The following is a 13,148-nucleotide window of genomic DNA, read 5'->3' as shown; positions in this document are numbered from 1 at the left end:
TAACACTGGGTCAGAATAACAATATTAAAGCTTGGGTTAAACTAGCAATTATGTAAAAATAACACTGACAATCCATCGGCATGGGTAAACCAACATATATATTGTCCCAAACTGGAAGATTTTTAATTCAATGATTTTAGTGGCTATTCAATCGTGTTCCCCATGAATTAAATATAACAATGTTGGCTAAAGTACATGACATTGACAACACCAATACAGTATCTATGTCATTTAGAAATATAAAGCAACTTACCTATGATGAAAATGTTTTAATCTGCAATCATTGAAACTGCCTTCCTACATTCATATAGGCCTACAACTTCTGAGTCATATTTAAAACATGTGCCCTTAAACTAATCACCATTACTGTAAGAATGAATCATAAATGCCTGCTACTTCTATTCTTCTGAATCATATTTAAAACATGTAGCCTACCTATAATGAACCATTATGGTGTATGGAAATTGTACAAGACAGAGATTCTTTTGAGCGAAATTTAACTAACGGATTAAAATAACACGTCCACAGAGTAATCATGAGTGGATTTACCCTCTATCTGACTTACTTCCACTCCAGTCTTTTGAGGGGGGTTGATTGTAATGTGACGATAGAGGGCGCTAGTAAGCAAGGATAAAGCCACTGCTGGAATTCAGACAACCGTCTGAGAAGATGCAGCTGCTGAGACTGGCTGCCTCTTTCCCTCCCGTCCTTCCCTCCCTCTGTCCCACTCTGCCCCTCACTGTTCCCCTGTATAATATCAGACACAGTGCCGCACTCTCCTATATTAAAACATCCTCAATTCCAAGTTATTGAGGAGATACGCACGCACCCGTATTCAAGCACAAGTTTCTTCCTTTTTTTTCCCGCACTTACACAGCAGTGCAAAGCGCATATATGCTGTAGGAGATATAAATCCACGCAAGCACATAAATCTCTCTCATTTTCCTCCATTACACAGTGCACCCCTGGGAGAATGTAAGCACAATTGTCGCCAATGTGACCGCCAGCATGACATGAATGTTTGTTGAACACTGCATCACAAGTACTACTTGGATGGCAGCTGGTAGGACACACACCGCGCACCCTAATCTTACACAGGGAGTTGGGTTTGCGCAGTGGCCGAACAAGAAACCCTTGTTAGGATGGTCTGAAGGGCCACTCAGGAGGGATTTCTGTCCTTATTCGTCTTTAAGCAACATCAGTTCATAACCACTGTCTCGGATGCCTGGATGCTGAGTGGACTGAACAGCGCGCAGGCGAAGACACTGAGCCCGCAGCGCCGGAGAGCACAGCCACTGGCGACCACACACATTCATATGAGTAACCACAGGGAAACCACAGACAGCGCTGCGCACACAGACAGCCCCGTCCCGTCTCGCCCGTCCTGCAGCGGCTCTGTCGTGTCGTCCGCTGCTGGACAGGGATTTGGAACTATTTTTATATCATATTTTAAACAGAACTTGCGTCAACCAAACAGTGCGTAAAAGTTCTGCTTTGAATTTGCGTTTTTTCGACAAGGGATCTCTTGCGGCAAAGCAAACATCCCCGCACCACACCACACTGCACAGACAATGAAATAACGTCATTATATACTGCTTATTTTAATGTAGAATACTTTATAATCAATGACAATTCAAAATATATATATATCAATTTGTAAGTTTTTTTTTTAAATATCTCGTCATATTGCCCACAGGAGCATATATAGAAAGCATCCTAACTGTGCCGAGCCTCGAATCGAGACAACACCGATAAAAATGACCCAATATTAAGGCATCTCCTTCCTCTGTCCCCCTTTCGTCAAATATTGTCTACTGGTATCTGGACCCGGCGATCAAGACCAAGTCCGACCCTGTTTACTTGCGCGCTGCTGGAGGAGGGGGGGAGAGAGAAAGAAAGAGAGAGAGAGAGGAGAAGAGAGAGAGAGACTGCAATATCATTTGTGAATCCCTCTCACAGTGCTGCAGATAGGGGCTGCCAAACACATGCGGCGCGTCTGCAGGTGAGGGAACAGGCTGAATGTGCCGGACACACTGAGGAATTCAACCAACGTTTCCGAAATAAACTGCGTCGGATATACATTTTTAATTGTTTTGATTTTTCTTTCTTAATGCAACCTTTGGCATTGTAGAGTTGCAAAAGGGAAGAACTGTTCTGCCTGCAGGCTGCAAGTGACTTGGAGGAAGAGAGCAGAGTAGGCAGTCGGACAGGTAATTTATTTCATATTCACATCCTCAAGATCGGAGAGTTGTCAGGCTTCCTGCAGTCAACCCTCGCTGCCAGATGAGTTTTGGAAACTGCGCGGGCATTTACACGATCCACTGTCATATGGACATATCGCCGGAGAGAGGAATATTGCTGCCTCACCCAAAAAAAAGGAGATTCTAACCTGAAACTGTGAGTAAAACGGCGGTATATGGACTGAATTCACTTTCTGGTGATCCGGTGATGTTCGGACTAGCCTGTAACATTTTGGCTTTTACGCGCATGCAATTCCAATATTTGTGGGAGCGCACGGTGCCTCTCTGACGACTTTTTAATATCATTGCGTTTTTTTAAAATTACTATTACAAGGAAAGAGCAACTAACATTCGGTGCTGGAGGAGGGGAAGCAGAGAACAGACGAGAGTCCGTGCACTTGCTGCTTTGCACTGCAGCAGGAGCGATGTAGGAAGTCTCGCGCATCCCGCAGCAGAAGGCTTTGCTCTTTATGAAAACGATTTTTTTTTTCCATAGTCAGACTCTCCGGTAGTGATAGAATTTTTTTTTTGTGTCGACATTTTCAAATCTAAGTGGACATTTTTTCACGGGAGAACAATGAGGACTACTGGTGCAGTGGACTATTTGTACTATAGCATGCTCATCCTGCAGCTTGTGCATCAGCCCGCTGCCAAGCAAGTGCTCCGGTACCGTTTGGCTGAGGAGGGACCGCCGATGTCAGAGTAGGGAACGTAGCCGGCGACCTGGGCATTGTTGCCGGGTCCGGCGAGGTGACATTCACGCTAGAGTCAGGCTCTGATTTTTAAAAATAGACAACATAACAGGTGAGCTCGCCACCAATGAGAGGCGCATAGACCGTGAAAAATTACAGCAGTGCCAAATGATATTTGATGAAAACGAGTGTTTTATAGATTTTGAGGTGTCAGTGATTGGACCAGCCCAAAGCTGGGTTGACCTCTTTGAGGGAAAAGTAATCATATTAGATATAAATGATAACACACCGTCTTTCCCCTCGCCTGTCCTGACACTGTCTGTGGAGGAAAACAGACCCATTGGAACGCTTTATCTGCTCCCCACAGCCACAGACAGAGATTTTGGCAGAAATGGAATAGAGCGATATGAGCTTATCCAGGACAATGGGGAAAACTCAAGGCGCTTGGGCTCTTCTGGGGATTCATTCTCGGGGAAGAGGAGATTTGAGGAAGGAGCAAGCAGGAGCAGCGTCTTTGAACTGCAAGTTGCTGACACTACTGATGGAGAGAAGCAGCCTCAACTCATCATTAAAGGGGCCCTTGACAGGGAACAGAGAGACTCCTATGAGCTCACACTCCGTGTTAGGGATGGAGGTGATCCCCCGCGCTCCTCCCAGGCCATTCTTAGGGTGATGATCACTGATGTGAATGACAACAGCCCTCGATTTGAGAAGAGTGTGTATGAAGCTGACCTACCAGAAAACAGCTCCCCTGGTGCCCCCATACTGCAGCTCAAAGCGGCTGATGCAGACGTGGGGGTTAATGGTCAAATAGAGTATGTGTTTGGGGCAGCCACAGAGTCAGTAAGGAGACTGCTGAGGTTGGATGAAAGCACAGGGTGGCTGAGTGTGTTGCACCGCATCGACCGTGAAGAAGTGAGCCAGCTTAGGTTCACAGTAATGGCCCGTGACCGGGGCCAACCACCAAAAATGGACAAGGCCACTGTGGTGTTGAACATTAAGGATGAAAATGACAACGTTCCTGCTATAGAGATAAGGAAAATTGGACGCATTTTCTTAAAAGATGGCATAGCCAACGTGGCCGAGGACGTAGTGGTGGACACACCCATTGCCTTAGTTCAGGTGTCAGACCGTGACCAGGGGGAAAACGGCATTGTGACCTGCACAGTGGTAGGGGATGTTCCCTTTCAGCTCAAACCAGCCAGCGAGATGGAGGGTGAGCAGAATAAAAAGAAATATTTCCTCCACACGTCTGCAACGCTGGACTATGAGGCCACACAGGAGTACAATGTGGTCATAGTGGCTGTGGACTCTGGAAGCCCCAGTCTGGCAAGTAATAACTCTCTTATCGTCAAAGTGGGCGACACTAACGACAACCCTCCTATCTTCAGCCAGAATGTAGTAGAGGTGTCGTTTCCAGAAAGCAATGCCCCTGGTGAACGGGTGACAACAGTAGCAGCCATCGATGCAGATAGTGGGAAGAATGCTGAAATAGCCTATTCCCTAGACTCATCAGTAAATGGGATTTTCTCTATTGACGCAGACAGTGGAGACATCCGAGTAAACACCATTCTGGATAGAGAGCAAACGGAGCGCTACGAATTCAAAGTGATAGCCAAAGATAAGGGCATAAACACTCTACAGGGTTCAGCAACAGTGGTTGTCCTTGTGGCAGACAAAATGACAATGATCCAAAGTTCATGCAGGATGTGTTCACTTTCTACATTAAAGAAAACCTTGAGCCAAACAGCCCAGTTGGCATGGTCACAGTCATTGATGCAGATAAAGGCCATAATGCAGAGATGAGTCTTTTCATTGAGGAAGAGGAGGACATCTTTTCCATTGAGAATGACACAGGGACTATTTTCTCCAGTCTGTCGTTTGACCGAGAGCAAAAACCACATACACATTCCGTGTCAAGGCTGTGGACGGTGGTGATCCACCCAGATCCGCCACCGCCACAGTTTCACTCTTAATATGGATGATAATGACAATGCACCAACAGTCACTTTCCCAATAAACAGCTCCTACACTCTTCTTCCTCCCTCCAGCAACATCAGAACAGTAGTCAGGACTGTCATAGCCACTGATGCCGACACTGGCATCAACGCAGACTTGAACTACAGCATCATTGGGGGAAACCCCTTTAAGCTGTTTGAGATTGATGGGGGCACTGGGGTCATTTCACTGGTGGGGAAGTTGGAGCAGAAGCACTATGGCCTCCACAGACTAGTGGTCCAGGTAAACGACAAGGGTCAGCCTTCACAGAGCACCACGACACTAGTTCACGTGTATGTCAATGAGACACTTTCCAATTCCACAGTTGTGGACACCCAGGTGGCTAAGAGTCTGAGCACGTCTCTGAACACCAACATTGCCGGGGACCCCAACTATGATCTAAGCAAACAGCGGCTAAGCATCGTCATTGGAGTAGTTTCTGGCATCATGACGGTTATCCTCATTATTCTAGTCGTCGTCATGGCCCGTTACTGCCGTCCCAAGAATAAGAACGGCTACGAGGCCGGCAAGAAGGATCACGAAGACTTCTTCACGCCACAGCAGCATGATAAGTCCAAGAAGCCCAAAAAAGATAGGAAGAAACAAAAGTCCAAACAGCCACTCTATAGCAGTATCGTCACCGTAGAGGCCTCCAAACCCAACGGGCAGCGCTACGATGGCGTCAACGAGAAGCTGTCGGACAGTCCTGGCATGGGACGCTACCGGTCAGTCAACGGAGGACCAGGGAGCCCAGATCTGGCTCGGCACTACAAGTCCAGTTCACCGCTCCCTACTGTCCAGCTTCACCCGCAGTCTCCGACAGCTGGAAAAAAGCACCAGGCAGTTCAGGACCTGCCCCCTGCCAACACCTTTGTTGGCACCGGAGATAACATTTCCCTTGGATCTGACCACTGCTCTGAATACAGCAGTCAAACCATCAACAAGTACAACAAACAGGTAAGAAGACACGTTTCTATGCTCTTTTTTTGTTTTCCTTCTTCCCTCCACCACTCTTAAATGTCTTCTGTTTCTTCCTCTTAGTGTTCTCTCTACCATAATGCTTTCTGACAGGGCTAGTCTCAGTAGTCTTGTTGCCTTTATGGTGCTAATGTGTGTCAAGTTAGCGGTATTGATCTGTTTTGGTTTGGAGTGCCATTCACATGTAATATTGAAAGGGAAGAGAAAGGTTTAGATTAGCTTACGAAGGGGGTATCGTTACCACTCGACCAAACCCGTCCAACTTCTTCCCTTTCATCACGCCATGTGTTGAGGCTGCCTTTTCCGTCTGCGGTGTCACATCTACTAACCTTAGCAACTATGGGTCGGAGTGTTGTAGACAGCTCACATAAGGGTTTGGTTTGCAGTTATTGTATCCCAGAGGGGAGCGTGCCAGAGGCCGGCTACGCTCCCTTTTAGCCATGTCAAGCCCTGCCCTGCCCGTGTGTCTGTGACAAGGCTGCCTTGTCTTCTTGTGAAAGAGGGAGAAAAAAGGTAGATGTAGGGTAAATTCAGCACAAACAAGGTTTTTTTTCGTTTTTTTTTTAGAGTTTTTGTGAGTCAGTTTTACAGTCACGACTTCAATAGGAACATCTGGCCAGTAGGTCATACTAACATTCTTCTGCACTTTGGGGACTGCATCAATTTATTGACCTAGCAGTGAAATTGGACGTTTTTTATACCACCTCCCATATTGTGCCTCTGCTTCTTTTACTCCCTTCATCTGTTTCCTCGTATATAAATGTCTGCCATCTTCTACCTGCTTTTCTTCCACTCTCTCCCACCCTCCAGCTAGTCTTTCCTCCCTTCTTGTTTCCTTTTTCCTCCCAGTAACTTTCATTTGCAGTGCTGGGAGAAAAAAGGTGTAGGTTGCATGATATGATATTCAAATGTGGGCTTTTATTAGTTTAGTCTTGATATTTTTGGGCTATTTTTTCCGCTGTGATGTGCAACAACAGCAGGAAACTAAGTTAATACATAATGAAGTCTCCTGATTTGCTTTAGTCAGAAAAAAAGAACACTATTGTTTTATGTGTTTTCTATGGCAGCCTGATGAATAATTGATCGTACCTTTACCTGGTGTCAGCAATACTCCTTTAGGATTCTGGAGTGCTGTTTTCTCTCAGCTGGAATCTTACTCTTTCTCTCAATATCTGTTTCTGTTTCTCCACTTTCTTTTCCTCTAGATATATGTCGTCGTTCACATTTTTATATTCTATGCCAACAGTTTCTCCTCATACTCTCCTTTGGCCCTGTGCAGTACATCCTTGCATGCCTTGCCTTGTTTCCTCTCTGTTTTCCATTTTTTCAGCCTCTGCTACACCATACCCTTTACAATGGTGCTCTCTGCCTTGCCTTTTATCTTGCAGTGGTTTCTTTTTAAATCTCCACTCTCATCTCTCTATATCCCTCTCCCCTCCTTCCTGCTATTACTCTTCTGAAATCATTGCATTCCCCTTTTACTTCTATCCCTTCTCCTCCCCTGCTCGGTCTCTAACAGCTTCTAATATGGTGTATTCGCTGAGCTGCTTCCCAGAGTGTGAGGAGTGCTGTTGCTTTTGGATGTCTCCTGCATAATTAAAAGGGCACTCTATTTGCTGCTGCTGCAGCAGCAGCATGTATTGTGTGTCACTATGCTCCACTTATATAATTATTTATTTACTCTCTACATTAATGCTGTGGTAGCTTTTATGGACAGCGCGTTTGTTAGAAGACACTGTCATGGGAAAATCCATAATGCACAAAGAGTATTTTGTAGTGATTTTTGAGCCTTAAGTTTGGATATTTAAATTGTAATTGTGAATAAAGTGTTTACTGGTCTACTGGGCAATATTATCCATGTTTATTGTGTAGTGTAGCCTGTTAAGTATTTAATATACAATAGCTAGCAGGTATTCAAATGGCCTTTTATATCCCATGGGCTCAGTAAATACTAACTGTAGAGACAATCTGTCGGGGGTGAATCAGGTGTAATTTAATGGCTGCAAAAGAGAGCTAATTGAAGAGAAGGTGTGCGTTCATGTGCTCCAATTATGGCATTAACCAGCCACCTTTGTATTAGATTAAGTAGCGAAGCGGTGCTCTTGATTTTAGAGACGCCGCATCTAGAAATATTCAAGTGCCACTACAGTTTAAAGACATAAAACACTCGAGGACGCTTGCATTCCACAGTAAAGGAAACTCTTTGTGCCAGGTCTGGATTAATGGTAAAAAAATAGTACTGTCAATGAATACCCGTGACATAATGATTTTTGTTATATTTTTGTTTAACCATCTTGAGATTTAGAGGTTATATTTAAATTGTAACACATTTGTCCACAAACGAGGCTAAACCTGTTTAGTATGGTTAAGATTAATAAGTGATAAGGAGTTTTCATTGTGTGTGCGCATACACTCCCTCGCCCACAACCCCTCTCTTTTACCACTCCCTCTCTTTTTGTCCGTCTGTGGGAAGAGGTCGAGAGAGGCACAAGAAAGACGGCCCTGTTAGGGGAATAGAGAATGGGCCCTACTGTTTCACAAGGGACTCGGAGGGTTGGCTGGAAAGATAGAGAGAAAGAAGAGGAGGGGGGAGGCAGAGGGAGAGAGAGAATAGTGCTGACCATTGACTGTAATCTCTGAGGTATCGGGTTCCGTCTTTCTCTCTCCTCGTCTACCTGATCTCACAATAACTGCACAGGTAACCAAGCAACTGAGGGAGTTAATCGGTGAGGCGAGTCGTTTTTTTTTTCTCAGTCATTAAGCTGATCTAACTGCGAGGGGAAAGCCAGCATGTCACCCAGCATCTGATGAGGACTTGAACAGGAGGGTCAACAGACTTGTCATTTCATCTCTTCCTGTAACTCCATTGATTGCAACTTATGTTATTCACAGTTTTTTTTTCTCCTGTTTTTTGCTTCGTGGCTGCATTAGACTTGGCTCTTGACACATCTGTGTGCAATCATAGAATCTAAAGACTGATGAGAAGCATGTGCACTTAACAGAACACTTAACTTTATTACTTCTGGCAGTAGCTTCTGTTCAATCCAGTGCCAGAAAATAATGCCGTCCAACTGTAATGTAGTGAGGAATGACATTACTTAGCCTTCGAATTAGCACAAGCCATCGGATTTTGTTTTATCATTGCACTTCAAAGCGCCACTGGTGCCCAGGTGGATCACTTTTAATCAATAGTGAGCCACAGCAGCTTGTATTCTGTGCTCTCGCAGCGTAGCGCCTCAGGGCAGGCAAACGCCCGGTCCACACTCTCATACCAGGTCAACCTGCCTCGGGACAGATGCAGCAAGCATAACTGGACATTGTCCTTAACCCAGCCTCCAGTGTTCCACACCCATGCTCTGGCCAGCTGTTTCTCCTGTGCCTTTATTGTAGCCGCAACCTTTCCAGCACCGGCCGATTACAGCCCAGAAGCATCTGATTTGCATAGGGCAATTCCTCCCTCCGCCACACTGACAGAGGGCCAACAATATCACCATGCAAATGGAGGTCACCTGGATGGTGTTTGTAGCCAAAACATAGGATGTGATTGCCCTTCAGGCTCCAGGCAGATCAGGAAAACAATATGGAAATGCAGTACTTTGCCTCAGGGCCTCATTTGTTTTAACTTATTAAATGTAGCTGCATAAACACCAACGGAAAGCCACAGCTGACCTAATTGAAGCTCACAAAGCCCCAGTGAAGCAGAATTTCAGGTCTCTTCAGTTTTATATGAACACCTGTGCATAGGATCACGCAATCATGCCACCATTGTCCAGACCTTTGTTTATTTTTCTTTGGCAGCCATCACCACTTAACTCCCTTGATGGCTCTCGCATGATTTTATCTTTTGTAGTCAGCCACTCATTGGAGCTCAATGAGGTAATCACTTGATAAGTGTTTCCACAGGAGCTTTATGGGTCATCCCCCATCCTCCATGATCGCTGATACAAGTCAGCTTCATTTTTTTTGGAGAGAGAGAGAGCAGAGAAAGTAGAAACTTTTCTTCGTTATCCTCAAATCTGACTTTGGACAATCAGGAGCAAATGCATGTACTGTAAGCAATCTGTTCCTTATCACATTAACCGATCAACATGTGAAAACAGTGTTATAGTCACTACATAAAATTTCAGGATAAAGTGTCAAAGGTGAGAAAAACACAATCTGGAAATCTTGCATTAAGGAAGAAATGAGATTATGTGCAACGAGCTGGTTTGTTTATTGCCACATTATTATTAGCGCTTGCCCTTTAGTGTGGTGCTGCGTACCGCAGACTGTGGCTAATTTTATCGAAATTGTTTTGGATCTATTACAGCTTAATTCAATCTTAGGCTTCTCGGGCTTTTGTTGTTTATGTTCTGATAGGAAAATGGAAGGAGTGAGAGTGCACGGTAATACTCATGAAATTGCAGCGGGCAGCATTTTCTGGTATAATTCGGTTTGGTGATTTGAATGCGCTCGCTCTAAGGCAATTACTAATCTAAGGATTAAACCTGCCTGATACACCGGCACAAATGGTGGGGACTGAGAGAGGAATATAGAAAGAGAATGCTATAGATGGTTCATGCTATATTACTCTGCATAATATCTAAATCCTGAGGTTTTCGGTTTCTATAGGGGAAACCACAAGAAGGGTTGCTTCATTTCTCTTTCTTTGTCTCCCACTCCCTTCTCTATATACAAGAGCCAAGTGAGCTCAGTTGTCTTCACATGAGAATAAGTACCCATGATTGAAGAAGCCCCAACTCTTTCGCCAACATTTGTCATGATAAGATGCCAAAATTCAGAGAAAAGGGGCTGTGAGTGAAGAAAAAGACAAGGAATTTAAGCCGCATGCCACCTTGATTGCTCTCCACGCTGCTGATTGTAAGTGGCAGCGTCGGGGATGCCACCTTCTTCTCGCCGCTTCAATTTGATGTCATCGAAAATGGAATTTCATTTCATACTCGGCAGCGATCGCATTAGATAGGGCTCACCAGGATAAAGCCGATTCATTTTTGCAGATTTGCCTTTCCTGTGGCACTATCAATCATCGCACACCCGCCGTATTACAGACTTGTTTTTCAAGGCAATTGTTAGGAGGAGTTTGTAAAGTAAATTGACTTTTCACAAGGCTCCCAAGGTCTATGATATGCTATGCTAGCCTTGTTGTTTTCTCTATAGCTGTCCTCTTGTATCGACTGCAGAAGCCAGAAGCAACTAAATGAGAACATGGCTTAGCTCTACCACTGTACAGCCCTGGGGAATAGTTCTCTGGATCTCAACACGGATCAGACGTAAGCCTTGTTGTTTGTGAGGCTAATAGGCAAAACATTAGTGTTTTGTTTTACTGTGACACTGTACCTCATCAAAATTGCATAAAAAAAATGTCTGGCGGAGTCAGAGCCGTAATGATGTTGTTGTTGTTGTCGTCGTTGCAGAAAAGGTCACTGGCCATGTGTTCTCTTGATGTTGATTCAAACAGGTGGCAGAGGGCTCTTAGCATTTGGCCTTTTTTTCCAGATTCTGTCATGAGCAAAGTTTCTGTTCACGTCTTGTCGTGCGTGCGTGCCTCCCTCTCGCTCTCCGTCCATCCCTCACTGTGGAGGGAACGCAGTGATGAATCAGATGAATCACTCCCTGTCAGTGTTGCTCACATGGGTCCAGGGTGTCAAGGGAACTGCCAGCAGGGTCCGTGGCCCCCCCGTCAGGAGGCAGCGATTAAACCCCATCCAGCATCCAGCCGTGTTGTCACACGCGGCCTTCGTGAAAATGAAAATGCGAGCCATGAAAGCTTGACACGTTGGTCCGTGATTTACCCCTAAGTGCCACATTTTGCTTAGCCAACTGTTAAGCTCCTGCAAGAGCTCACAGGTGAGGAAGACACTTTAAGTGAAACATTGAGGAAAGACTGGACTGGATAATAATTTATAATAATTTATACTTAAAAAAAAAAAAAATCTGCTAAGTAGGAAGATGTTGCCAGGAAAAGTTAACAAGTTCAAAGGTGTAATTAAAGCGTATTTAATAGGTACAACCTTCACCCTGGGTTCAGGTTCACATTGATTCTTTTTAAGGCTCTGACAGACCAGCACCGGTTCTGCTTCTCTTCCCACACACTTCCACCGTTTAACCTTCCTCTTTTGTATTGGGAAAGTGTTAAAATATTAAAATGTGCTGAGGTCTCCTGAATGCATAAAACACATTAAGAATTGTCTGGGTTAAATAATGCATCCGAAAGCTTTTGTACAAAGGATTTAGCTTTTTATTAACAGGCTACAGTCATACATATTTGCTAAGCAGCAAAGCATAATGGATATGACTAGAATGGATAGACTAGGAAGGGGAGAAATAGGACAGCTTGACTGCTTCTATTAGCCCTGTTTTGGTGCAGCTCCCACTATGTGGCCCCCCAAATGAGATTATATGTGTATGAAACAGGAGGTAGAGCACTCACCGACCATCCATCAAAGCCTGGGGGGACCCGTGTGAAAGTTTGTGCATGTGTACTCAGCAGGTACACTCACTGTGTGGATGCGTGTGTGCATGTGTAAGGGTGTGATAAAGTGTGTGGGTGTACAGTACGAATATGTGTGTGTGTCTGTGTGTATCCTGTGAGGGCTGTAGAGGCCTCCACAGTTCAGCCTCTCCATCATCCTGCACGCCAGGCACACGCATGGCGACATGCCTGAGAGGGTTTCAATATCCTGTGTGTGTGTGTGTTTGAGTGCTGCTGTGTTTACCCAAGGAATGCAGTTCATTAGATTTGTATGTGTGTCTGGTTATTACTCTCTACACACATGCCTACAGAGGCAGATGGAGCCTGAAGGCGAGAGCAATACTTTATCTAAAAAAAAAAAAAACACAACAAGCATGAGTAGTCTGGGCAGATGATGTGACTCTCAGTAACCGTGAGTGCCCTCGAGCAAGGCACCGGGAAGTCCTTTGCTCCAATCGAGCTATTTGTTCTACACTGCTGCTGTGACTTATAACGTGTATTTCAGCCACTTGTATTAAGCTACTGTATGTAGATGTGTGCAAGAAAAGCTGAAATATTCATTAGCAGGAGAAGCCCCTCTATCGATGAGACTAACCTGGCAGAGAGCAGGCTATTAGCCAGGCGCGATAACTCTTGTCAGAGGCTGGAATAGTCTGCCGAAGAATGAAGGTCACGGGGCAGCTGGAGTTACGAGCGGCCTCTCTGGGTAGCTTCTATCAAATCCAATGAAACATGAACACCGCAATGAAACAGCTTTAATTTTTTTTT

At 44.9% G+C, this 13,148-nt stretch overlaps 1 protein-coding gene across 1 annotated transcript; it reads left to right on the top strand.

Moving 5' to 3' along the window:
* Nucleotides 1–1,404: 1,404 nt before the first annotated feature.
* Nucleotides 1,405–5,947, top strand: LOC116669481 (protocadherin-7-like). Its single transcript, XM_032499356.1, is given in 6 exon segments — nucleotides 1,405–2,929; nucleotides 2,932–3,021; nucleotides 3,024–4,607; nucleotides 4,610–4,828; nucleotides 4,831–4,905; nucleotides 4,908–5,947. Coding segments are annotated over 6 exon segments (3,120 nt in total). The 5' UTR covers nucleotides 1,405–2,817.
* The last annotated feature ends 7,201 nt before the right edge of the window (nucleotides 5,948–13,148 follow it).

This window comes from Etheostoma spectabile, chromosome 19, assembly GCF_008692095.1.
Source record: "Etheostoma spectabile isolate EspeVRDwgs_2016 chromosome 19, UIUC_Espe_1.0, whole genome shotgun sequence".
NCBI lineage: Eukaryota > Metazoa > Chordata > Actinopteri > Perciformes > Percidae > Etheostoma > Etheostoma spectabile.
Note: the sequence above shows the minus strand (reverse complement) of the source record. Positions and strands in the feature narration are given on the sequence as shown.